This window comes from Macaca nemestrina, chromosome 13 (assembly GCF_043159975.1).
Source record: "Macaca nemestrina isolate mMacNem1 chromosome 13, mMacNem.hap1, whole genome shotgun sequence".
Classification (NCBI taxonomy): Eukaryota; Metazoa; Chordata; class Mammalia; order Primates; family Cercopithecidae; genus Macaca; species Macaca nemestrina.
Genome location: NC_092137.1, coordinates 26,470,510 through 26,497,107, shown reverse-complemented (window position 1 = coordinate 26,497,107; position 26,598 = coordinate 26,470,510). Strand labels below are relative to the sequence as shown.

General features: G+C 51.3%; 1 protein-coding gene across 4 annotated transcripts in view; it reads left to right on the top strand.

The window, feature by feature from the left end:
* LOC105479784 (otoferlin) overlaps nt 1-26,598 on the top strand; it is a 103,800-nt gene that overhangs the window by 43,484 nt on the left and 33,718 nt on the right. For 3 of the 4 annotated variants that reach the window (XM_011738042.3, XM_024792206.2, XM_071076399.1), the window contains exons 6-10: nt 12,374-12,447; nt 13,814-13,940; nt 14,422-14,476; nt 21,199-21,330; nt 26,525-26,587. In XM_011738042.3, the coding sequence (XP_011736344.2) occupies nt 12,374-12,447; nt 13,814-13,940; nt 14,422-14,476; nt 21,199-21,330; nt 26,525-26,587 (451 nt within the window). Of the gene's footprint in view, nt 1-5,053; nt 5,099-12,373; nt 12,448-13,813; nt 13,941-14,421; nt 14,477-21,198; nt 21,331-26,524; nt 26,588-26,598 lie in introns of all 4 variants that reach the window. The other variant, XM_011738043.2, reaches the window with a different exon arrangement.

Here is a 26,598-nt window from a genome sequence, read left to right as displayed (position 1 = left end):
TTTTACAAAACAGAAAACGCAATTGTATTACTATTAGAGACCAAGGGTTCCTAAGTCACTAGAATGACATGGGTTCCTAAGTCACTAGAAATGACATGTTAAATACCAGTAAGTCAAGGGTGCATCTAAAGGACCAGGGTGTGTTTTGAGAAGGGAGCCTCCATGCCACTGGAAACATATCCCTGTAAGCTCCTTCCACGCTTTCCTTTCCAAGTAAAGTTTACTCAGTCCCTCTGCTGAAGAAAACATAGGTTCTAAATTAGTGTAATTGAACTGACGGACTTTTAAGGCACAAATATGTTTTCTCCTTTGCACTTGAATGAGTTCACACTCCCTTAAGCACCCCCTCACACACACATGCCTGAGTGCACATATGTGCGCATACACATACACACACAGACACACACAAGCTTCAGAAACCCTGGGAGCCAGGTGAGTAATAGTAACAAGGTCAAAGTGACCAGGCCTGCAACAAATATGGCAGGACTGTCTACTCCAGGCCAGCCGCGGGCATGGGGCAGCCCCGGGCTAGCTTGGAGCCTGTTCCCTTAGACTCCTGGCTTTTTAGCAGAAGAGCCAGGCCTGAGTCTGCCTCTTACTAGTCATGTGACCCTTGGCCAGTCTCTGACCCTCTCTCCTCACCTGCAAAATGGGACATAGCAATGAAACCCCCCTGCCCTGCTGCTGGGAGAGCGGGAGGGATCACGGAGGAACGGGTGGCAATGGAGGTGCTGAGCACTGCCTGTGTCCGGGCTGGTGACAGGCAAACAGGTTTCTTATAGCACAACAATGCAAAGAGTCAGGAATCGGGTTGGAAATTGTGAGAAGAGGAGCAGTGCCTGGATGGGGAGTGAAGGGATGCTGACCCAGTGGGCACCACCGGGTCCTCCTTGTCTGTCTCCATTCAGGAAAGAGGTTGGCAGGGCTGGTCCACAAACTGTGGCTGGGCTCTAAGAAAGGGCTTCCAGAGAACAAGATCGGAAGACACATGAGGGCCATCAGTCGCTGGGAAAGGAATGCTGGCCCCAAATCAGGAGAGCTAAGGCCCATTAAGTCCCATCTTGACTGTTCGGCTCACTGGCTGAGTGACACTGGGCATGTCACTAGCCTCTGTGGGTCAGTAACACGAATGGGTTCAGCAGGTTAAATCTGGCTCCCCTCCAACTCTGACATCCTGAGGGACCCAGGGATGCTCCAGACCTGTGGGTCACATCCATGGGAAACAATGGGAGCCCTTAGCAGCCACGAGGGCAACCTCCCTGGGGTGACATAGCAACACAGTGCCAGTTTGTCGCTCGGTCCTACAAGGGTGGGCCAGGGTGCTGATGGGGGCTTTGGAGAGCTTAGACGCCCAGAGAGCCCTGGGCGCCAGGAATCTGGAGATAAGAGGGCTCCCCCGACCCTTCCTCACGGGTAGCTTCCCCACCTCTCCCCATCTTCGTGTGGCCCCTCCCAGGGTAGCGGCAAGAAGCAGGAGCAAAAGGAAGGGCTTCACCCCCAGGACTGGGAATTGGGAGAGGGTGACAGCCGAAGCCAGGCACCCCCACCCTGCATTGCAGGGGCCGTGTGCAGGTGCACAGTTTCCCTGCTGCCACTGGAGCTGCCAGCCCAGGTCTGAGAGCACCTTGGGGACAGACATTACTGCTACAGTGTACTTCTCCTGCCAGGCCTAGCCATGCAGCCAGCGGGCCTGGTTGTGGAAAAGAGGGGTTGAGAAAAATTCTAGAGATAGGCCATTTGCTCGTGAGGAGAAGGTGGAGCAGGTTCAATGCCTTGGGGTTTTCCTGTAGCTTAATCCTGGCTACCCATATGGGGCCAGTGAGTTCTGGGTCAAGGAGTGCTGAGGTGAGGAGGGGGACCTGGAAGCTGGCCCCACAGCCCTAGATGTTGCATCTCATCCTTGTCACATAGTGTGGGTTCTGGGAGGAAGCCAGAGAGCTCTCCAGAAGGGACTTGGCCAACCTTTTATCAGGAAAACAACTACTCCCTAAAGAAGACAGCACAAGGGAAGAGGTGTCTGTGCCTCACCTCAGACCTCACCAGGAGCCCAGGCAGGCTTCCCCAGCATCTGCTCCCTGCCCTCCGTCCTCTCCTGGAAAGGCCAATCCTCTTACAGATCAGAGTATTCAATATTCACAGTACCCTCTTGTTCCTGCTTCAGTCACAATGAGCAAGAGGAAAATCCCGTTGCTGGCAAGCAGCAGTGTCTCACCGGCCATCTTGACCCCCAGGGTCTGGCGTGGGGATCGGCTGCTCCCTGGCTGATGGGGTGAAATGAAGTCTCGCTGGGGGCTGCGGGGAGGTAGAGTGAGTGGGCAGGAAACAGCCTCAGCCCAGGCAGGCCCCGGGCAGCCAGGGCTGGAACTTCCATGGATGGAGGGGAGGCTGATGCCGGGAGATCCTCTGGGCACCCCATACCTCTCCTTTCAGGGCCTGGGCCCACCCCCGAGGCCTGCCCTGCCTGGCCTGCTTCTCTGGGACTTCAACCACGTTCATCCTGTCTTCATTCTGGGGGTCAGATGGTTCTAAGCAGGGGTACTGCGGACCTCAGGCCTCAGCTGCTGTGACACTCACTCCTAAGACCCTAAGAACCTGCCATGAAGTTACCCCATTCGTCCTCAGGGAATCAGTATGGGAGCTTTGCGTGAGTGACCACCAACCCCACCACCCACTGACCCTCTGCCCCGACAGTTCCACCTCCCCTAGGCCCTGGTCAGCCACATGCCCTCTGAGCCACTCTGCCCACTTCTCTAGTTCCTGCCACCAAGCCAGGGGCCCCTGATTTCTGCCAGCTGTTTGCACAATGCCCCCAGGAATGTGCCAGGAAGCTGTGCTGTGTGACAGAGCACAGGCTCCACTCACAGCTCTGCTATTGGGAATCCCCCTCCCCATTTGTAAGACGGGGCTTACGGTTGCCTCACAAGAGTGTCAGGATTGAGTGACGTGCACCTGCGAGCCACCCACCCCTGTGCCTGGCAGGCGGCAGGTGCTAAGCCAGTGTTCACTTCCTTCCTCTTCACTGACTCCGTGTTACCCTGATGTCAACTTCTACCCTGAGCAGCACCTGACCCTCTGGCTTAGGCACTGTCCAAGCACGTTCTCAGCTCTAGCTCCCCAACCTATACCAAGCGCTCTGCAGAAGCTACCCACACAGGAGCCCTACTGGCCCAGGGGCAGGGGTAGGGAGCTCACTCACTCAGTGTTCCCCTCACCTCCCCAGGCTCCCTGAGTTGCAGAGATGGAATGAATCTCTAACCTCAGGGGCACTCCACTCTCAGCAGCACAAAATCAGTGTTCCAGACCTTTGCATGGCAGCGTATGCCTGCCCTCGTCTCTGGAGAGAAAGTGACTTCGGCCCTGACCACACTCACATGCACACACGTGTGTACAAAAGTGCCCATATGTTTGCACACACTCACATGCACTGCATGACACCAGAGAGGACTCCGGATGCTGGGCTCTGCTGCTGCTGCTGTCTTTAGGAGTCACATCTTAGAGAGGACAAAGAAAGAAATCCCAGCTTTAGTCTTGCAGCTAAATGGTTGAGACCTGAGCCTTTCCTCCTGAGTCCCTGTATTCTGCGACTCTCTCCTCTTCTCATTTTCTCCACTTGGCCTGGCTCTCCTGCCCTCCATGACCCCCACCTCCTTCTGCTACCCAGACCCTCTTCTGCTGGTCTCCTCTCTGCTGGCTCTCATCTGGGAGGAGTTTGGGGCAGCAGACACTTTCTCATTCTCGTTATTGATCATTCTTCCACTCCAGTGGAGACCTGCAGAAGTCAGATACCTTCCTCCTAAGCTGGGGCCAGAGGGCAGTGGGGCACGTGTGCATGGTGGGGCTCTGAGACAGAGGGGCATGGGGTAGGCATGCAGAAGCGTGTTCATGTGGGGTCAGTACACGCAGCCTCACCCAAAGAGTGTTTTTTAATCAGTTCCCACGACCTCTAGAGAGCTAGAAAATCCTCTGCTGCCTCCCTTCTCCAGGCTGAGCACCAGAGTTGCAGAAGCTCCCAAAGCCACTCAAAGGAGCCGGGGCAGCCAGGCAGCCGGGCAGCTGGGATGCTCTTGCTTGAGACACAGTCCTCCTCCTCTGCTGTGAGCTCTTCTCCGCTTAGTAATCTCAGCTGATCTGGGCAGCCAGAGGCCTGGCTGATGTTAACGCCTTTGAATTATAGACTGACTTGCTTGCCTAACATAAAGGTTAGCTAGCCAGTACCAGACTGCAGCTGTGCTGTGTCTAGGCCTTCAGGTCTTGAGCCATCGGGGTATGGAGTCAAGTCTACCTGGGTAAGGCCTGTGCCAGAACAGGGTGTGAGGAGAAGAATAATTTGCTAATTGTTATTCATTTTCTTGTCTTCATCCTCATTGCCACAGCACTGGGAAAGCATTGAGAGAACATTCCAGAAAAGTTTTCTGGAAGCCTCCCTAAAGTGAGATAGGAGCACCGTTTTCCCCTGCTCTGAACCCTGGAGTGGTAGCTCTCTTACTGCCCCACCTACACCCCTAGAAGGCCCCCCATCCACCAGGGTGCACTCTGTAGCAGGACCCCCAGCCCTGCCTCACCCTCACAGAGCAGGCTTAGCCCACTGTTCCCCTAGAGGCCCCCAGAGCCTGGGAGGTCCCACCCCATTAGAGGGGAGCAGGGGAGCCAGTGGGCAGAGGAGCAGGGTGGCCCAGGCCCAGAGGGTAGCCAGGCTCATCTAACGCTGCGTTCCCTGAGGAACCTGTGATCCACATTGTGAAATCATCAGAGCCTGGTCGGGGAGATGAGCTGAGGCCCTGAGGTATCAGAGCTTGGGGTTGGAATAGTGGCCACCCAGGTCCAGCATTGTGGGCCCCTCCCTTCTCCCCGCAGGACAGAACCCAGGGCCATGGGACCCCTACCCTGCAGACCTAGGCTTGCTACCATGAGAAGCTGTGGGGTGAGAGGTCTGTGGGACAAGGAGGCCCCTGGGGAGCATGCAGGTCCATGGGGCCGGGGCTGAGGCCAGTGTCTCTGGTCCACAGCCCCTCACACACATCCCCTTGTCTCCTCATTTCTTTCCCCTACTCAGCAAAGGCAGAGAGAAGACCAAGGGAGGCAGAGATGGCGAGCACAAGTAGGTGTCCCAGGCCAGGGCAGATGGGGCAGTGTCTCTGCGGGAGCAGAGACCTCCTCCCCACAGGCTGCAGAGGGCGGGACGGGCTTGGCTGAGAGGGCTCAGGAGTGGGCTGTCATGGTGGAGCTGGAACGGGGTATGCAGGCCCAGGGAGGCCTTTTCACCTGGCCATGGGGGTGAGGGATGAGGAGGGGTTAGGGTGGGGGCGGGAGGTGTCCAGGCCTTCTGGTCTCCACTCTGGGCTCTCAGGGGTGACCGTCCTCCTGTCCGAGTCTTGTTCCTCCTCCACTGTTCAGCCCCCATCCTATGGCCTTTGGGCTTCCCTGGGAGGGAGGGGACAGCTACAGGCAAAGGCGAGAGGGGTACAAGGACCTCAGGGACCTCTCTGCCAACAGGGGCGAGGCAGAGCCAGGCAGCTGGAGGCATAAGGAGCAGGAGCTCTGGGTATGCTTTGCAGCAGCAGGTCTTGGGTAGAGCTGGAGACCTCCAGAAAGCTAAGGAGAGGCCACCATTTGGGTGGCCCTCTCTATCTTCATCTCCCCAAAAGGCTTCCTGGAAAAATGAGGTCAGGGTGCTGTCTGGAGAGGATAGGCGAAGGGTCCTGCAGGTGGGAAGGGCCAGTCACAAGGGTCTGGAAAGATTCAAAGGCTAGGGCTTGTGAGTGGGTCTCGTAGGCACCCCTAGAAGCACACTGACATCTGGATGACTCTAGCAACACGGGATCTCACAAGGGCAGGGGGAGCCAAGGCAGACCACACTGGAGGAGGCCTCTGGTCAACACCTGCTCTTACAGATAACAAATCTGAGTCTCAGAACAGGGGCAGAGCTGGAACCAGAACACAGAGAAACTGACTTCTGACCTGGAGCTCACCATAGACCTAGGAAGTTTAGAGCACTTGACTGCACTCTAAATTTAATCTAATTCTCCAAACACACCAATGAGAGCTGAAAAGCCAGGAGTGTGGTCGTTTTTATCTTCCAGATGAGGAACCTGAGCCCCAGAGATCTTAAGATATTTGCTCAAAACTGTGGCCTCAGTACATTAAGAATTAGTTCATCTGAAGATATCATGGAAATATCAGGATTGTGTGTTGAGGGGTCTGAACTGATCAACACTGGTGTGGGCTTGGAGTATCTGTTGGCATTAAGATCCTGGGGAACTCACAGCCTCATTCATTGCTTCCAAAAAAGTATGACTTCTAACTCACATTTGTTATGCACAAGCAAAAGCAATGATGATGCAGTGTTAACTCAGAGACCTGAAGGATCGAGGAGTGTTAACCCAGAGACCTGAAGGATCGAGGAGTCTGCCAGGTTCCCAGTAAGGGAAGAAGCCTGGGCAGAGCATGTGTTAAGGCTCAGAGCCAGGGAACTGAATCCAGGGCAGGTGGAGATGATGGGGAATGCTCAACTGGGGAGTCCTCTTAGGGAGTCCTCAAGGCTTTGGGTTTCTCCATAGATGCTTAGATGTAAAGGGCATATGAATGAGATACGAGCAGCCTGTCCATCCCCAGGTTCCCTGCCTGAGAACAGAGATGCTGTAAGGCCCTTCTTGATGCCCAGCTCCCCAGTCTGTCCCAGGCCAGACCCTAGGGACACAGACTGACCTGATCCCTTTGACTGGCTACAGTTGGAGTAAGAGGTGCCTCACAGTGCCAGCACATAGTAGTTCCACAAAAATGCTGGTTCCCTAGCCCTTCTCCATCCTAATTTCTTACCATCTCTAATTAACACATGACATAAAGTAAACTGGCATATAGTATTATTATTATTATTATGTGTAGAGCAATAGGACTATTTTTTTTTTTTTTTTTTTTTTTTGAGACAGAGTCTTGCTCTGTCGCCCAGGCTGGGGTGTAGTGGCCGGATCTCAGCTCACTGCAAGCTCCGCCTCCCGGGTTTAGACCATTCTCCTGCCTCAGCCTCCCGAGTAGCTGGGACTACAGGCGCCCGCCACCTCGCCCGGCTAGTTTTTTGTATTTTTTAGTAGATACGGGGTTTCACCGTGTTAGCCAGGATGGTCTCGATCTCCTGACCTCGTGATCCGCCCGTCTCGGCCTCCCAAAGTGCTGGGATTACAGGCTTGAGCCACCGCGCCCGGCCAGGACTATTGAAATAATAGGAAAATGAGATTTCTAAGAAGAGATTGAACGAATTTAAACTCTTTAGCCTGGAGGAGAGAAAACTGTGGGAACAGATTTCAATCTCTGAAATGTTAATGTGTGGCAAAGCTGGTTGGTATCTATCTCCACTGAGAAGAGATAAATGGAAATAGATTTAAGTTGAAGTAGAGAAACAAGATTCAACCCACAAAGTAACTCATATTGTGTGACATTCTGGGATAGACTGGTTTGGGGAGATGGGAAATCACCCATCATCTTCTATGATGCTGCTTGCTTGAGCCTTGCAAAGGGCTGGGCCACCAGTAAGAACTGAAGAGACAGCTTCCCTGACAATCCCGGGGTCAGGACAAGAGTGTGTGGGCACCCCAAGCCTTCTGGTACTTCATTCTGACCACAGTGAATGCAGCCATAGGAAACTCAAACGAATTCTAAATCCTCAGAGGGTCCTGGGATACTGGCCTCCCCTTGGCTCTCGCTTCTCAAGCTTTAATGCGCCCAAGAATAAGGAGCCATTTGGTTGTAAAGTGAGTCATGTGTGCAAAGGGGCCAGTTTGGAGACAGGGTGGTTCTTGTGTAAAGGATCAGCCTATCCTGCCCACCTATGGGAAGTTCTTCAAAAACGAACTGAAATTCAACCCACTTTCAAAGACACCTGTGAAGACTGAAATTATGAAATTCTCTGTGTCTTGGGGTATGGAAAATTTTTAAAATAAACCCATTTAGGAGTGCTTGGATGACATGCTCTCAGGTTTTGAAAACTGGGCTATTTAAGCAATGCAAAGACGGACCACAGACCCTATTTCTCATAGATAGGAGTCTTTATCCTGATTGATTACCTGAGGCCTGAGCTAATGAGACTAGAAGTTCCAGTTGAAGCCAGTCATGGGGCAGAAGCCCTGGGCAGTGAATGGACTCAACCTGCAGCTTATTTAGGGTCAGGTCTCTATTAACTTTCAGAATAACCCAGAGACTTGAATTAATGAAACACTCGGGTCACTAAATTTAGTTTGGTGAATGTTCCCAAGTCATTATAAATACTAAGCTCTTCCTAGAACCCTGTGTGCACCACATAGCCAAGCAATATACTTCTAAATCTGGGCCATAAAATGAGTGGAGAAATCATCAGATTTACAGTTTACAATAAGTGAACTAATTTTAGCATTTTTCCTCTAGAGAGAGATACCAGTCTAGATTGTAGGTGCACTTCATTCTGACCACGGTGAATGCAGCCACAGGAAACTCAAATGAATTCTAAATCCTCAGAGGGTCCTGGGATACTGGCCTCCCCTTGGCTCTCGCTTCTTAAGCTTTAATGTGCCCAAGAATAAGGAGCCATTTGGTTGTAAAGTGAGTTTTCGCTGAGTTGATTATTGGCTCGTTTTCTTTGTCTGTTTCTCACCATATCCTATTTTTGGTAATTGTAGAACTCAACTAGACCAAATGCAGAATTTTATTTTGAAAGCCATAAAAGGCCAGGACAACAGACACCTCATCAGCAAATTAGATTTTTTGAAATCTAAGTCTCTCAGACAAATAGATAATCTTCAAAATTCCCTGATTAAGTTGGCATTTATTTCAAAACTCTCCTTTACAGTTTGCCAAGAGAAGCAGGCATACTGCTTTCCAAGAACTGGTGCTACAATCAGGCAGAAAAGACCTTTTCCATAGTGAACTTCTGATGTGTTACTGATCAGAAAATTACAAAGGGTGGTGGCAGGGATGACATCATGCTGTACTGATCACAATTCAGATTCACTGAAGAGCGAGTCTAGGACAATCAGAGGTACAGAGCCTGTAGTAAGAATTCTGGAAATTACATCCTTCACTACACATTTCTGCATTTTTAACAAAGGGACAAAGACAATATCCTTTTGAGATATTCCCAGGCACACAGGAGTGCTACCAGTACTACCACTTCAGAGGGCTAAAATTTTGCAGGGTTGGAAGGGAGAGATTTCTCCTTTGAATTGCTTCAAGGTGTAGTAGAAATAGTTGGACAAGTATAGTTTTGGTTTGTGTGTTTGTTTGAGACAGAGTCTCACTTTGTTGCCCAGGCTGGAGTGCAGTGGTGTGATCTCGGCTCACTGCAACCTCCGCCTCCTGGGTTCAAGCGATTCTTCTGCCTCAGCCTCCCAAGTAACTGGGATTACAGGCATGCACCACCACGTTCAGCTAATTTTAGTAGAGACGGGGTTTCACCAAGTTGACCAGGCTAGTCTCAAACTCCTGACCTCAAGTGATCCACCTGCCTCGGCCTCCCAAAGTGCAGGGATTATAGGCATGAGCCACCGCACCGCACCGGCTTTAAAATGATTTAAAGCCTCGATCATTTCTTTCAAATCTGTTTGTGTTAAGGAATAAAGTGACCTTCAAATTCAAGGGCCATAAGTGCCCCAGGGATGCCTCAGGTCCTTTTCCACCTGGGTGAGTCCATGGGACCAGCCTCTGAAAGCCATTTCCTGCTACCTTGCACTCCCCCTGGGCCTCAGGCAGCAGGGCCAGATCCCATCCCAGCAGGCTGGGCAGCCGGCTTCTCCAGGCAGGGCCTGCTTCTGACCTGCCATCCCAAAGCACTTCCCCTCTGGGGAAGCGGGGAAGCGGAAGGGGAGAGGGAAGTCTGTGGCTGGAGCAGGCTAAAATGGCAAAGGGTAACTATGTAGGTCACACATGGGGAAGGGCCGGGGACTCCAAGAATAATACAGCCCAGGAATGGCCAAGAAGTAATGGTACAAAGTCAAAGGCTGAGCCCTGCAGGAGACTCCTGGGTAATTCAGGAGAGACACAGTTGAGCAGCAAGCCTGGGCAGAAAGCCCTGAGACAGGAAGTGACCCACGAGGAGGCCCACAGAAACCACACTTCTGAGGCTGGGGCTATGGCAGGGGTCAGGACAGCCAGCACTCCTGCCCTTGGGGCCACCAGGTGGGGAGAAATCCCACAGGATGCTTCAGGGCAAGCCAGCCAGGGTGGTCCTTTCCCCACCATCACACGATTATTTCTGGTGGGTTCATTGTTCTGTTCAATGTTATGTCACCAGCAATTTAACATGCACAGCCGCCCCTTCCCAAATGTGTGGGTGTTCAGGTTCTTTTTGAATGAGCCCCTTCTTTGTAAACATGGGTATGATCCATGAGATGCCACAGATGACAGCATCCTGATCTGTAAACTATGCTGGCACACAGACCATATCTGTATCTACGGGTGCCAGCCCTGGGGCCTTTTAACTAAAATCCCAAATGGTCAGGATGGGATGGGATTCATGCCCATGGAAAAGTGCAGTCCTACGGCATCGAGGCAAAGGACCCAAGATGCAGTGAAAATATTGCTGGCCTAGAACACAGGAGCTTTCTGTTTCAATCCCAGTTCTGCCACTCACCATGTGACCTTGTGATTATTTTCACCTCTCTGAGCCTCAGTCTTTTTATTGGTTGAATGAGGAGAAGCATGTGGCCCTCAGAGGATTGCAGGAAGATGAGATGAGCAGACATCTGCAGACATTGCAGACATCTGGAAAGGCCTTTGGCCCTCTGTAGTCTGTTTTTGGCCATTGTGTGTGTGTGTGTGTGTGTGTGTGTGTGTGTGTGTGTGTGTATAACTCACCTCCCCCCATCAGAAGGGAGGAAGCTTTTAAAAATAATTCCAAAGGCATCAGCTTTGATTTTAGAGCCTCTTTCTTTCCCTTTCTTCCCATTGTCGTATTGCAGACGGTATGCTACTGAAGAGTGCAGACACATCAGCCTTCTTCCATTCCTTTTTAGGAATTCAAGAACATGCTAATGTTCTCTAGATTGTGAGCTGCTGCCACGTGAAAAGGGTGATTCTCAATTGCTCCCTCACTGGGATATGAACGTGCTTTGTCTTGAATATGAACAGTAAAGAAAGGGCCTGGGGTTGGGATAGGGCCAGGTTTGGGGAATAAGATTGGCTCCACCATCCTGAGGAGAGGGGCTTGAGGTTTCTAGGTCATCTGCCTGAGGACAGAAAGGTTTTCCCCAATCTCCCATTGCCCAGCATAAAGAACAAGGATCTGGGGTCTTAGAAACCATAGTCAAGCCTCCACGGGGAGATGTGTGACCCAAAAAGTGTGGACTCTGCCGTAAGTGAGCGCCAGGTTGGAGCCTGCACCTGGCCCCACCTGGCCTACAGGATGATGGGGCCACACCCAGGAGGAGGGAGAATGGGAAGTGGAGGGAGTCAGGTATCCACTCATGCAATATGGATGGGGTAATGGAACACTGCACTTTACCCCCTGCTGATCCTGCTCCTGGTGCTTCCTGGCGCCAGGAACCACAGGCTCTGCTGCAGGGACATCACTGAAGGGCAGTGAGGACCCCTGCCCCTTTTCCTCAGCCCCCCCGACTGCAAGGCCCTTCGCCTGGGGGCACAAAGCCACAGCAAGCCAGAGGAAGAGGTAGGAACTATGGAGCCTGCCATAAGTTCCTGGGGTTGGGGGAAAGGGGAATTCGGCAGTGAGAGGGGACAGGTAGAAGGGGCAAAAGCCAAGACTGAAGATAGATGGGAAAGGGCCTATCTCCCCCTTTTTCATGGGGACCAAGGAACATCCCAGAACACGGAGAGGTTGGAGAAAGGCAAGTCAGGCTTTGAGCACCGAGGCCATCTGAGAACTGAACAGCTCGTTTCAACCACATCTCCCATCTCCTCATCGGCCTCTGTCCCTGAGTCCTCTCTGGTCCCTGCCCCACTGTTCAGATGCTCTGTCTCCGGTCCTCGGGCTTTCTCTCCAACCAGCTGAGCCAGGGAAGATGAGCGTGGGGACATTGGCAGGGCTCGGAGCTCTGAGACTATACTGAGGGGCTGGAATCAGACTGAAAAGACCAAGACCCAGAGGAGCTCCAGTTAAAACGGCTCTTCCTGGCTCAAGGCCACGTTCCCTGCTTGCTGGGGACCCCATCCCTCTCCTCTGTGTGTGAAAGGATGGCAAAGGGGGAAGTGGAGGGGTCTCTCTCTGCCCTCATTCCCCCTCATGGCTCCCAATTTGGGAAGACAGATCCCAACCTATTTCGGGACCAGTAGGTGAGGGGCCGGGTCCATCTCCTTTCTCTGATATGTTCTCTCATGTTTGGCTCTTCTGTGTTTGTGTGTTTTCCTCCACGCGTCCCTCTCCCTGCACCTCATTCTGGCGGCCCCCTCACAGAGCTGGGAGGAGCGTGTTCTCCGCCATGAAGCTCGGCAAAAACCGGTCCCACAAGGAGGAGACCCAAAGACCAGGTAGGACAGGCGCCGCGTCCCCGCGTCAGCCCCGCGCCTCGCGGCGCCCTCCCGTCGCTTGCCAGCCCCTGCCCAGCTGCCAAAAGGTCCGCCTGGGATTGGTCATCCAGAGCCATCTGGGAGGGGCCTGGGCTCTCATTGGCTGGCCCAGGGCCAGGCCCCGCCCAGTGAGGCGAGGCCCTCTAGGAAGGGGACGCCCTGGGGGCGAGGGAGGGAAACGGGCCGCGCCCTCTGTCGGCTGGGCCTGGTTACAAAGCTCCTCACGCCCTCGTTGCTCCCGGTTCTTTCTTCTTCACACAGAAGCCCGGAGTTTTAATTAGAGCAGAGAATATCCATCAAGAAACGCTGTTTGGCCAACTCCCTATTTCTGGGGGGAAACTGGCGTCCCACTAGTGCAGGGTTGGCGGCAGGCCTCGCCAGCGCCCTCTAATCAGGCTGCAGCCTGGCCTTAGGGGAGGTCCTGGGGGCGCTGGAGGGCGCGGCAGGGCCGAGCTTGGGAGGCTGGAGCAGCAGGTGGCACTGGGCCCTCTCAGAGCAGCGGCTGGAGAGGGGAAGACAGGCAGGGAGGCCTGGAGGAAGACAAGGGGAGAAATGGAGAGGACACGGGAGCTGGGAGGGGGCCATCTTCTCCATCACGGGCCCACCATCGGGGCTCCCGGCTGCCCTCCCCCAGCATCCCCTCTGTGGCCCAATGGCCCTCAGGCTCTCTCCCCCACCCTCTTGCCCCCATGCCAATACCAGCCGTGCCCTTCACCTTCTTAAATGGAGAGAGTACAGCTGCTGGCTGAGGACCAAACCCAATATCCTCGGGTGGCTTTTCGGAATCTACATGTCTGCATCTCATTAGATGAATACCAGTGCATTCGGTTCTGAATGCCATCAGCTATTTGATATGGATAAGTTACTTCCTAAGCCTTCGTTTCCGTACCTGTGACATGAGAATAATGCCCATCTTGGCAGGGCACAGCTCTAAGGACTAGAGATACTCATGTAAAGTCATGGTGTTGTGCCTGGAACAGAGTATCCACCCAATAAATGGTAGCTATTTATTGAGAGGTGCAAAAGTATGGATTCTTTATTCCCTACCTTCATCCACAAGGGATATTCAGTGCCTAAGTAAGTACAATGCAATAAAAGAGCACTCAATTAAAATAAAAAGGCAAGACCAGACATAATATCCGTTCAAATCCAAGATCGGGATTAGGTAGAAAAACATTGCAGTTATTCAGGCCATAACATTCTAAGCAGTAGCAACTAAGTAAACCTCGAATTTAACTCTCAGCTTTCTGGATGCCAGAGTAAAAGGAGAAACAGTCACTATCTCACCATCAGTCAGCCCACCTAACCAGTCTTTCATCTTCCCCAGATGAACCAGCAGTGCTGGAGATGGAAGACCTTGACCATCTGGCCATTCGGCTAGGGGATGGACTGGATCCCGACTCGGTGTCTCTAGCCTCAGTCACAGCTCTCACCACTAATGTCTCCAACAAGCGGTGAGTGGATGGGAGCCCCACAACCCCAACTGCCCCCACCCTGTCAGGCAGGACCTTGCTATGATTGAAATTTGGGTAGGGAAGAATCAGGGCCCATGGACAGCTTCTTCCTAACCTAATCTTACCCTTTTCTGCTTTTTCTTGGGTGTTTCTCTCACCTCTCTCCCTGCAAAAGCAGAGCACAACAGGCATTTTCTCAGGTCTTTGAATACCTCCCAGCCCAAGGAAGCCACAGACCTGCCCACCCCATATTTGAAGCTATTGACCCCATGTCTGTCTCCCTGTTACTTCTGCCTTTGATTAGTTCTCTGTGTCAAGGCCTCTGAAGGCAACTAATCCCCACTATTCTTGGCAGTGCTTGAGTGTTTAAAGACCACGATTCTGTCCCTCTGCCCACTCCCAGGTCTAACCACTGCCCATGCCCTCCTCCCCCACAAGCAGTCCCCATACACCAGGCCTGATGATACATTCTGTTCCTCAGATCTAAGCCAGACATTAAGATGGAGCCAAGTGCTGGGCGGCCCATGGATTACCAGGTAGGTGGGCACCTGGAGGCCTCATGTCTTTCAGACTCTGCTTTAGTGGGGGATTCTAGCTGGATGTGCATTATCCAGTATATTGAGGCATGGATCCAGGGGTCATAGAGAACCACAAGCTGAATATGTTTCCAAAGTAAGCTTGTTCCTGGGAGGCATTCCTAGAAATACCATCAGTAGAGAGATACAAACCCAAAGAAAAGCTTGAGAACTCTGCCTATGCTAATCAAAGCCCTTCCAGTATTTCATGTTCAGCATTAGACTTCATAAAGTGAGAAGCACCTAGGAAAACCATAAAGAGACCAAGGAGAATTACAAAGAAAAAGTATTCAAAGTGTTAAAATAAGGGCCTTGGAAGAAAGTTTTCCTGGAATGATTTTTAAATTGTTGTTTTGTATTATTTGATTGCTAGAAGTAATGTCGATTCTGGTTATCTCTGGATGGTGAGAATGTGAGTGATTTTTTGTTCTTCTTTTTGCTTCTCTTTATTTTATGAGATTAACACAACTTTTTTATTTGTGTGCTTCTAAGACTGGAGACAAAAGACTGAGACAAAGAGACAAAGAGAGGTTGACAGCTAGCTGTGAGAATGTGAATGTGGCCAACAGTGCAGGCAGGACAGGTGATGAGCATGTCTGGTGGCTGCTGGGACACCATCTCTCAGGAAAGGCCCAGGGACCCTCCATTGCTCCAGACACTCCCTTGGAGGCTAACAAGACTCAGCTATAAATCAGAAGACTGCTGGGCATTGCTAGCACTGAGTGAGAATGCTGGCTGCTCAGAGGGGACAGGGCTTGCAAGAGATCTCAGCTGGCTGCCACTGCACTTCTGTCCTAGATATGTTCTGTCTGGGTATCAGCACCAGGCCCCAGAATCTGAGTGAGCCCCATCTACCGGGGTAGAGCTTTATCTTTGATACCTAGTTCCCAGACCCCATGCACACCAACCCTTCTTTACAGAGAACCCCACCTCCCCTCACTCAGGTGATGAAGGAAAGGATAAGACGGCACTTTTCTATGTAAAAGATACATCTGGCCGTTTTCTCCAGAATATACCTCATCTCCCTTCATCTTTGTTTTAGTTAGTTTCCACCTACTCAGCACCTGTCTTCCCAGGTGCCTGAAAAACAGCCACAGGCAATGTCAAGTGAACCTGCCCCTATGGTTTTAAACAACTTTAAGCCATTGGGTTCCTTAGAGGTTTGAGAATTCTGGCCCCCTCACCTCTGCCAAAACCCAAAACACAAAGTGTCCTGAGACTTCCAAAGGCTTTTCCAAGGGATTACGTTCAGGGTTTTGTTTCTCTGTGTGCCAAGAACAGGAAATTTCCAAAGAACAAAGACCCCAACTCAGAGATGATGCCACTGGCCTGAGAGGCTTATAAGGGCACATCAAAAATACAGTCATTATTGTTCATGAAACTTATTTTCGGAGGTTTATGCTATGTCAGGCACTGTGCTAGGAGCCATAAATGTGTTTCCATTGAAGTTAATGTAATTCTTCAACCACCCAAATATACGTGTTACTGCATTTTATAGGTAAGAAAGTGAGGCCCCAGGAAGGTCAGGAGCTTGTCCCAGGTCCTTGCCACATTTAGCCAAGGCTAGAGCCAGGGTTCAAGGCCAGGGGTATCTGGCCACAGCCATCAGAACAATTGACTTCTCTATATCAAGCCTTCTAGACAGCTGCTCCCTTCGGGTACCTGGTTCATCTTCATCTTGCTACTTAGTGCTTGTTTTCCAAATCTTTTCAAACTGCTTCCCACCAGAGATTTTTATTAACTGAACCAAACACTGTCCCCTCCAAAGACTTTTTAAACTGAACTGAACAAAACAGTTGTATTTAACCTGGTAGCACAGTGTTTCCTGACAAGTTCATTCACAGCTCACCTTGCAAACATTTGAGAGAGAGCTATGAGGATGCAAATGTGAAATTATTTTCACTTCCAATACATACAATGTATAATGCAGTAAAACCAGGCCAGGCGCGGTGGTTCATGCCTGTAATCCCAGCACTTTTAGAGGCCGAGACGGGTGGATTGCATGAGGCCAGGAGTTCAAGACCAGCCTGGCCAACATGGTGAAACCCCGTCTCTACTAAAAATACAAAAATTAGCCAGTCATGATGGCGCATACCTGTAATCTCAGCTACTTGGGAGGCTGAGGCAGGAGAATCGCTTGAACCCGGGAGGTGGAGGTTGCAGTGAGTCAAGACTGCACCACTGTACTCCAGCCTAGGTGACAGAGGGAGACCCTGCCTGTCTCAAAAGAAAATTATAAATAAATAATAAAAAGCAATAAAACCAGATGCAACTTCAGTCTCTTGGAGACTTTGGGTTTGATGAGTTATAAAGACCTCAGGAAGGACATCTCATTGGTGAGAGGAGGGGAGACTTAGCTGAACTCAGCTCCAGGAAGGGTTGTGAGGGTTCAGGACCATTCTAAAGGTTATGGCACTGAAAGAAGCCTGGAGATAAAAGGACCATGGCATTCCCATGCTCCCTGTTTCTTCCATTTAGAATGCATGTCACATGTAAACTCTTTCCTGATTATTGTCATCTCCAAGGCAAGAAACCACAGTCATCCCCTGTGAATGTGCAGTTTCCCCACCAGAGTGAGCAATGCTTGGCACTTGGCAGACATGTTCTTGGTGGGTCAAGGGGTCTTGAGTCTCTTCATTACCCTCTCTTCCTGGCATCAAGACTTAAGACATTGTCACCCAACATCTCTCCAGTTTTCACCTCCATTTCATGCCCCTGCTGCTGACCTGAGGTCCCCAGCCTCAATTGCGTGCTTATACTCACTTTCTACCTGGTCTCTCTGCCCCCATATTGCCTCCTCCCCTCCAACCTCTATGCCAGCACTGGAGCAATCTTCTGAAAATGCAAATCTGATCATGTCACATCTCTGCCACCTGGAAAAGTGGGGAGTGGGTAACGGATGTTGCAGAAGGGCAGTACTAAAGGGCACACCAACTCTCATCTCTAGCTCCCGGCGGATGTTCTTGAAGCTGGATCAGGTCCCTAGGAAGCAGGCCACAAAGCATCGTTACTCTTGGGTTTCCCCAGGACAGGGGTATAGATTTACCACTCAGCATTATTCCTTGTGATCACTTTCATCAAGCCACTGGGGAGTATGTCCCTTATCTTGAAAGGAGATGGTGGAATAGTCAGCTGGTCAGTTGGTCCCAGCTGTGGCACCATTTGCCTCTTCATCTTCCACCCTGGGAAAATACAGTCCTCTGCTGATAACTGGAGAGAAGGATGGCCAAGCCCTTCCCCCAGAACCCTGGAGAATGACCAGCTGTTTTTTATTTTTTATTTCAAAAGCATCATTTCCCCTTCCTAGGGCCCCAGGCGGGGTGGGAGGCAATAGGAATGGCATTCCCCTTCCCCCAACACCATGCACGTGGTGGTCTTTCTTAGCGCCCTCAGCTTCCTCTCGGGGCTGCCCCTCAACCAGCAATGAGCACCCTCTGGAGCTTCTCTTCCCTCCATTGCTCCTTCAAGTTTCTGCCCACCTCCCCCTCCACCCTCCGCCTCTACTGCCGGAGCTTCTGTCCAGGTTGTCACCTTCACTGATTCTGCTCCATGGAGGAAGGGAGATATGTGTGAGTCCTGAAATGGGGGACAGGGACAAGTAGCCTGTCCTATGGCCATGCCTCGAGATGGAAAACATAAAACTTAACCATTCTCTTGGCAGTGGGAAGGAGATTTGCCACTGGCTTATCTTTGGCAGATGCCAAAACTACGTCTGTCCGCTTCCCAGTCTTGAGTTATAGAAAGCCTTTTTTATTGTTGGTGGGGGTATGAGTTGCGGAAAAATTCATGGGGTTTTTTAAAATCTTTGGCAAAAAAGTGATCATGGAAGTTAAAACTCTATAAACTAGTGTGCAAAGGAGGACTTCTAGTGTCTGTCTGCTCTCTTCACAGTAAACTTCTCAGAGCTAAGTTAACTAGTCCTATTTCCTTTTTATCTCCCTGAAGGAGTGGTGAATATTGAACTTCTGTGAAGCTCCAGATTCTAAGCTTTTACTTCTGTCCCTTTGGCACTTCACGTTCGAAACAGAAATGTTTGCTTCCTAGTTCAAGTGTCACTTCATTTGTAAATATCCCATTTCCTGGCAATGTTCTCATTAATATCGGAATTTCTATTTCCTTAACCTGATTACTTCCGATGTGTAGATTTTTCGTTGCCCTCAGGATATGTTTCAGACTTTGATGGATACTGGATGATCATTTTAGTGGTTATTCTTTTTCATGAAAAGGGAAGATAATTCTCTCGAGTAAAGTTGTGTTTAGAAGTTGCATCAAAGCACAACTAAAACATGAAATCTCCAAGATGACAGGCATGAAGAGCAGCCTTCAGAGTCTCATTAGAAAAATGTGCTGGGCGCGGTGGCTCACGCCTGTAATCCCAGCACTTTGGGAGGCCGAGGCAGGTGGATCACGAGGATAGATTGAGACCATCCTGGCCAACACGGTGAAACCCCATCTCTACTAAAACTACAAAAATACACCGTGCGGTGGCAGGCACCTATAATCCCAGTTACTCGGGAGGCTGAGCCTGGAGAATAGCTTGAACCCGGGAGGTGGAGGTTCAGTGAGCCTAGATCGTGCCACTGCACTCCAGCCTGGGCAATGGAGTGAGACTGTCTCCAAAAAAATAAAAAGAAGAAGAATGTACTGAGGTCCACACTTATTCTAGCTGGGGAAAGACTTTTCTGTTAAAACACACGTTTGAGAGAGGCAAGTGAATCAACCATTCTAAGTATCATGCACAGCCTCACCTACTTGAGAGATCACCCGCTTAGCTGAAGGGAGATTCTACTGGAGTCACTCACATTTTATAGAGCTTTCTGCCGTTGAGGATGCATTTTGACACACATGATCTCATTTAACCTGCACACAACCTTACGGGTAGTTGGTATCTCTGCTAGTAGCTGAATAACACAAGGCTATGTGGTCATTTGCTCTCACACCTGGCAACATCTCAGGTCTGGGGTTCAATGCCAAGTTCAGCAACCCCCAGTACATGCCTCTATCTATCCTACCACGGCCACCCTGACAGGAACTGACACCTCCAAATCCAAATGAGACCTGGTGGCTTAAAATGAGCGTTCGGGAAAAGCAGTAGTGAAGTCAAAAATTACCGGTACTCTGGCTCTCTCTCTGTCTCTCTCTCTCCTCATATCTTTTTATCTTAAAAAGCCAATAATCGACTGGGTGCAGTGGCTCGTGCCTGTAATCCCAGCACTTTGTGAGGCCAAGGCAGGCAGATCACCTGAGGTCAGGAGTTCAAGACCAGCCTGGCCAACATGGTAAAACCCCATCTCTACTAAAAAAAAAATACAAAAATTAGCCAGGCAGGGTGGCACGTGCTTGTAATCCCAGCTGCTCGGGAGGCTGGGCCAAAAGAATCGCTTGAACCAGGGAGGTGGAAGCTGCAGTGAGCCAAGATCACGCCACTGCACTCCAGCCTGAGTGACAGAGAGAGACTCACTGTGAAAAAAAAAAAAAAAAAAAAAAAAAAGCCATTAATCATTGTGGTAAGCTCCACAAGGAAGAATTTGTTGCAATCCCACCTGTGCCTGGCTCCAGCAGGTTTCCAGGAAACATTTGTTGCATGAATGAACAACTGAAAAAGGGCTTCCCAGGATATAAGTAAGATTGCAGAGAGCTGGATGCCATGTAAAGGACACAGCAGAGTGCATATACAACATATAATCAGTAGGTTGAAAAAGGCGGCTCAGGCAGGCACCAAAGCCACACTGGCCATTCAAACAAAGAAATTCAGCAAAAGGAGAAGGGGCAGGAATGTGGAAAGGGCGGGCCAAATTCCAGAAACGCAAAGACATATCAGAGGCTTGCAGGCTTACATGAGAATTCCTGGAGCAGGAAATTAAATGCAAGTTAATGAAGACTTTAAAAGCTTTATTCCTGAGTGCATGAAACCTATGACACGGGTTTGGCAGCTCTTTCTGAAGCAGAGACATCAACGCTAGGGAAGAATGCAGGGCACTTGGTATCACCTAGGAGCTTTAAAAATACAGATGCCAGGCCGGGCACGATGGCTCATGCCTATAATCCAGCACTTTGGGAGGCCGAGGCAGACAGATCACTTGAGGCCAGGAGTTTGAGAACAGCCTGGCCAACATGGCAAAACCCCATCTGTATAAAAAATACAAAAATTAGCCCAGTGTGGTGGTGCACGCCTGTAATCCCAGCTACTCAGGAGGCTGAGGCAGAAGAATCACTTGAACCCAGGAGGCAGAGGTTGTGGTGAGCCAAGATCATGCCACTCCACTCCAGCCTGGGCAACGGAGTGAGACTCTGTCAAAAAAGTAAAACTAAAAATAAATAAAAATACAGATGCCTGAGCTGCATGCCCCAGGATTGGATTGGATTGGTCTGGAGGTGGCCTGAGCATCAGGATTTTTAATGCCTCTCCCTCCCTCCAGCCCAGCAAGTTAAGTCTAGTGAACACTGACTTAGAGGTTAGCCAACTCATACTCCTCTACAAATGAAGACACTGAGGCTTGGAAGGAGAAGGAGCCCAGGATCACCCAGCAGATGAGAGGCAGTGGTCAGAGTGGAGTCTGGAGGCCAGCGCTGGCTCCCGGGCCCTCACTCTGACTCTGCTGCCCCAGCCCCTGGACCTTTGCGGAACTGGGCTCCTAGGCTCAGGCAGCTTTCCTTCTGGCTTCCCCTTCTCCTGCCTATAGGTCAGCATCACGGTGATCGAGGCCCGGCAGCTGGTGGGCTTGAACATGGACCCCGTGGTGTGCGTGGAGGTGGGCGACGACAAGAAGTACACGTCCATGAAGGAGTCCACTAACTGCCCCTATTACAACGAGGTCAGTGGCCCTGTGGGGAAAGGAGCCTCTGTAAATGTGGCAGGAGGGTGGGTCCCAGTCCTCCCCAGGAGAAACAGGAGTGGCTGGGAGTCAAGGAGCACACACGGCTACCAGCAGGGGTGACCCACCCTGTTACAACCCCCAGGACACTGACAAACAGAGCCACATCCTCTGAATCCTCTGAACCCCCCAGTCTAGAGCGCAGACTGACACTGGTCTTTGAAGTGTGCACCACCTGGGTGCCCCTGTGCAGACCCCAGCAGTGCCTGTGAAAGAACTGCCCCCACCCCACTCCCCAGGAGGCCTGGTCCCCACTGTTTTCCAGGCCAGAGCCCAAGGACAGGGCTGCCTCATTTCAACCCATGGCGACATTGGCACCATTAGTAAGCACTTTCTACCAGCCAGGCATGCTCCTAATTGCTTCTGAACTGGACCATCCGAAGTTGTCACTATCAATTTCCTTTTACACAAGGGGACAGTGAGACTTCTGAAGGCAGACCTTGTCCAACCTCACAGTGCCAGCATTGCCGTTGGCATGCTGGTGGGGTTCTGCCCTCTTGGCTCGGCTCCTTCATGGTTGCCTGAACTTCTGTGGGTTTCCCTCCAGAGCACTGGCCTTGACTTTGGGGTGTCAGAGAGAAAACATTTGGTACCCACTCCTATTCTTTCCAGCCATTTGAGGCCACATCAAGGGTGAGGGAGCTCAGAGACCCTCTACTCCAATCTCCCCATCTTACAGAGGAGGATACTGAGGATCCATATGGAAGGGCCTTGCCCACAATCTCAGAGAGTGTTGCTGATGGAGCAGGGGCCAGGCTGCCCACCCAGCTTCCAGCCCAGGGCTTTGGCCACCATCACAAATGTGGCACCTTGGTTCCCAGGCTCCAAACAGGACCCCATCATAATCAGCTCTGGGGAGGGATATGAGAAATACACTCACTCATCCAGACCCAAATAATGGACTTAGAGGCATGAAGAACAGCGGAAGTGAGACTTCTAATAACGGTCTTGAAAGACGGAGTGCCTGGTAGGGAGGCACACCCAGGGCAGTCACAACATGTAATTTATCTCCTAGCATGCATGTCCCTCCCCCAGTTCCCCATTGGTCAAGTAATATGGGGTTACAATCTTCCCTGACATCGCCTAGGCTTCATTTTCCCCCTTATAAGGTTATACCCGACTCCCCTTCCCCATTTAAGTTTCAATTTCCCAATAACAAAACCTTTTTCCCTTTTATGGGCTGACCTCTCCTCTAAATTCTGTTCACTTATTGTGGCCTAGGTGCATAAGCCATGTGGTTTGTTACATTCGCAGGTTGGATGCCAGTACTTAGACTTATCATGTCTTGAAAATGGGCCATTTAAAATGTTTTCTCACCAGGATGCCCAGGCCTTTCCCAGATGCCTGAGCACACATCAGACTAACCCAGAAGCCACTAGCCTGGGCTCTGCCATCCCTTTCCTGGAGGGTTCCCCAGTCTGTTTCTCCTGGTGGCTCTAGGCAGTGAGGGGTGCCAGGCTGGCCCAAGTAAGGCAGCTGAGTTCCATACCCTGAGGTGGGTGAGGACTGAGGTGTCCCCTGTAGCTTGGGGGAGGGCATTTCTCAGGCCGCTCTGAGAGTCCTTGGACTGTGCACCTGCAGGAAGAAAACCCAGGCCCACCTCTGCCCTTCAGCCCAGGCCTGGCTGAACCCTCCTTTGTGACCACAAATCAACTCTGCTCTCCCAGCTGCTTTCCCACAGGCCCCCAGAGCTGGACAACCTGCTCAGGACCCCTCCAGCCCCAAGGACATTCAGGATTGACATCTCTGGCCTTACGTTAGGACACATCCTGACTGGACAAGCCTCTGCCTAGAAAAGCATCTGTGTCCCCATGACAGGCATGGAGACAGGTCCCCGTGGCCCCTGTGGTTATTTGATAGCAGTGAAGCCACTTTTGTTGACTTAAGGGATCTCCCTCCACCAGGCCCACGCACCTTGGGTTTCATTCAAATTACTTCCTCTTTCCCAAGGGCACAGAGCTGCTCTCCCCACTCTGTGGCTCCTCCAGAAAACTCCCACTCACCTGGCAGGGCCCAGCTCCAATGTTCTTACTACTGAGCAGCCTTGCCTCCTGTGTCTGGGTCAGAGGTCAGCACTCCCCTTTCTCTGCAGTGTTAATGTCCCAGAATTGAGGTTGGTCCTCTGTGTCTCTGTCCTCCTGGTGGACTGGAGGCTCCCCATCTCCTGCCTCGCTGTATTTGTTCAGAGCCAGGCATGTACTCGGAGGGGTTCAGTAACACTCACCCAAAGGAAGACACAAACATCCACGGAGCATCTGCCGCACGCCAGACGGTGGCACGTGGGGCAAGATGGAGGCTGCTGAGATGAAGGAGGCACAGTTTCCACCCTGCACAGGTCCCTTCCTCGTTTCAGCCTAGAATCTTTCTAAATTCCCTATTTATATCCTCTAAGACTATTCATTCTGCTCATCTTCAGATGATTTTAAATGTGTCTCTGATCACATTTTTGTTCTTTTTCACAAACCTAAATAGCTCTGATTTTGTTTCTGTTTCCTCTAAACCAGGGTTTCTCAAACTCAGCACTGTGGATATCTTGGACTGGATAATTGTGGTGGGATTGTCCTGTGCTGTGTAGGATGCGAGCAGCATCCCTGGCCTCTACCCAGTAGATGCCAATAACAACTCCCCTTAGTTACAGCAACCAAGACTGTTTCCAGACATGCCAAATGTCCCCCGAAATCGCCCCCAGTTGAGACCACCATTCTAAACTATCTTGCTATGATTCCTTCCAGCCCCAAATCAGCCTTTCCAGCCCCAAAGCTTTCTTTCCCTTTTCTTATCTTTCTATGCCACATTCCTTTTCAATGAAGGGCATCCTCCTCATCGTGGGAATGTATTATTTCTGACTAATTATCTGAGCTGGCAGGAACCTTCCTTTGGCTCCATTAAAACAACAGAGGGAGGTGGGAGCAATCAACATGACTTAGCAGGTATCTAAGCTATTACCAAAGGAAAATATGCTCAGGAAATACCAGGAATTTGATTGCAGACAGCTCAGAGAGTTCGGGATTCTGGCCCTAGCTCAGCTAGCTCACTCCCCTGGGGCTGGCACAGCTGTGGGCACCTGGCCTGATCGCCCTGCCTGGCCCTGAGCCTACCTGTGTGCAGGGAAGCTCACAACCTTTGCCCTTCCAGAACAAGCTGGCCATTCACAAACCAGACTAAGGCTCCTTTTCTGTGTGTCCTGTGTGTGCATCAGGCCCCGCCCTGGGCATCTTGGGAGTGCCGCCATCTTCCCTCCTGCCAAAAATCCACCTCTCCCCTTTGCCTTGGATCCTTCTCTTTCTACAGCTCAAAGAACCTGACATTGCACAGCCCAACTCTGTCTTTGTTTTTATTCCAGCCCCTTCTCCTTTGCCTGTAAGGTGTTCTACTCCAGCATATGCTAAGTACAACCATGAAGACCCATGTGTGCTCAAGGACAAGAACTAGGAGTCTGTCACCTCTCTCTGGGCCTTTCCTCATTCCCACACACCTCTCCAGTGACCTCCTTTTTCCCTCCTCCCCTCCACAGTCAGACCACTTGGCTTGTTCTCACTTCCTCCCCGCAGTCACTCCTCAGTCTCTGCAGGGTTTCTGCCTCTAGATGTCATTGACACTGCTCTCCTCAAGGTCACCAAGGACCTTGCTGTTTCTGAGTATAATGTCCATGTCTTCCTCCTCTCCCTTGATCACCCAGTTTCTTTCATCCCACTGCCTGCTGCTCCTCTTGGGGGCCCCTCACCCCACTCTCCTGCTTCCCCTGTCTCTCCAGTTCCATCTCCCTGGCCTGACTTCTTGGCTGAAAGGCCATAGCCTCTTGGAGCCCTGACCTGGGCCTACTTCCCCTCCCATGCTCTCCCCAGGTACCTCCTCCATCCCCAAGGTGTCAGTTACCATCTTGTGCTGATGATTTCCAAATCCATATCCCCACCCGCCTCCCCAGAGCTTCAGAACCCCGGCCAGCACACCCTGGGCCTGTTAGTGTCGCGCACAGCCTGTTTACCGTGTGCTTACCGTGGGTGCACACCTGGGTTAAAGATTTCACCAGGTTGTCTCATTGCAACTTCACAACCACACCTTGAAGACTGCATGTGAATGGCACCCCTGGAGCAGTTCAGCACTACAGCCCTGGATCATATCTCCACATTCATAGTATAATAGGTAAACTGAGGCCCAGGCAAGAAAGTGATTGGCCCAGCAGTAACAGCCAGGTGGGGCTGGCTCTGAAGCTTTACCCTCAGCGCTCAAGGGCCAGCCCCCCGCAGCCAGGAGCACGTTCTCTTCGAACATTTACCCTAAGCACGTTGGAAACATTTCTCCTTTCTTCTCCTTTCTCCCCCACCACAGTTCACCAAAGCAGCAGCCCCTCTACTTACTGCCCCACACCCTCATCCTCAGCGCCTGCACACCCAGGCCAGGGGAAGAGATGGGGACTGCAAATGCGCATGGCAGCCCACAACACCAAAGGACAGTGCACACCCATGGCATTTCACAGGGACTGCCAACTAAGTGCTTTGGCACACCATGGTTCATCTGCTCTGAGGCTTGCGTTATTTTACAGCTTCACCTCTCTGAATTTGGGATGTGTCTCCTAGGCAGCCTTGTGGCTTCATGGCAATGTCCATGTGGCCTGTTAAACCGTAGTATATCTTACAGCCAGTAGCCACTTTAGATTTGGTAAATTATGTTACATTGTCTCATCAGAGCCTCATAACAAGACTCTGAGGTGGGTGTCATTATTCCCATTTCACAGCTCAAGAAACTGAGGTTCAGAGAATGTGTTGCTCAAGGCCACATAGCTAGGAAGGTGCAGAGCGGGGACTAGAACCCAGGTCTCCTCGCTCCCTGGCCCTGTGCCTCTTCTGAGCACAGTACAAGGGCATAGGCTCTTCCACCTACTGTTCCCAGTTCCTTCCCCACCCCACACTAGCCAGCACCAGCTCCACCTAGGGGATGGGGCTCTGCTTCCTACCACCCACCACCAGGGTCAATCAGGATCAGACGAGTTGCCTCTGCTGCTCCTCTGAACTTTGGGGCTCAGGGCAAATGGCTGGGGTGCAGACAGGCACTGCGAGGAGGGAGGGGCCCAGCACTGCCTAGGCTGTTGCTGCTGCCCACAGTGACAGCAGGCCCGGATCCTTCCCCTCTCCAGTACTTCGTCTTCGACTTCCATGTCTCTCCTGATGTCATGTTCGACAAGATCATCAAGATTTCGGTGAGTGGGGA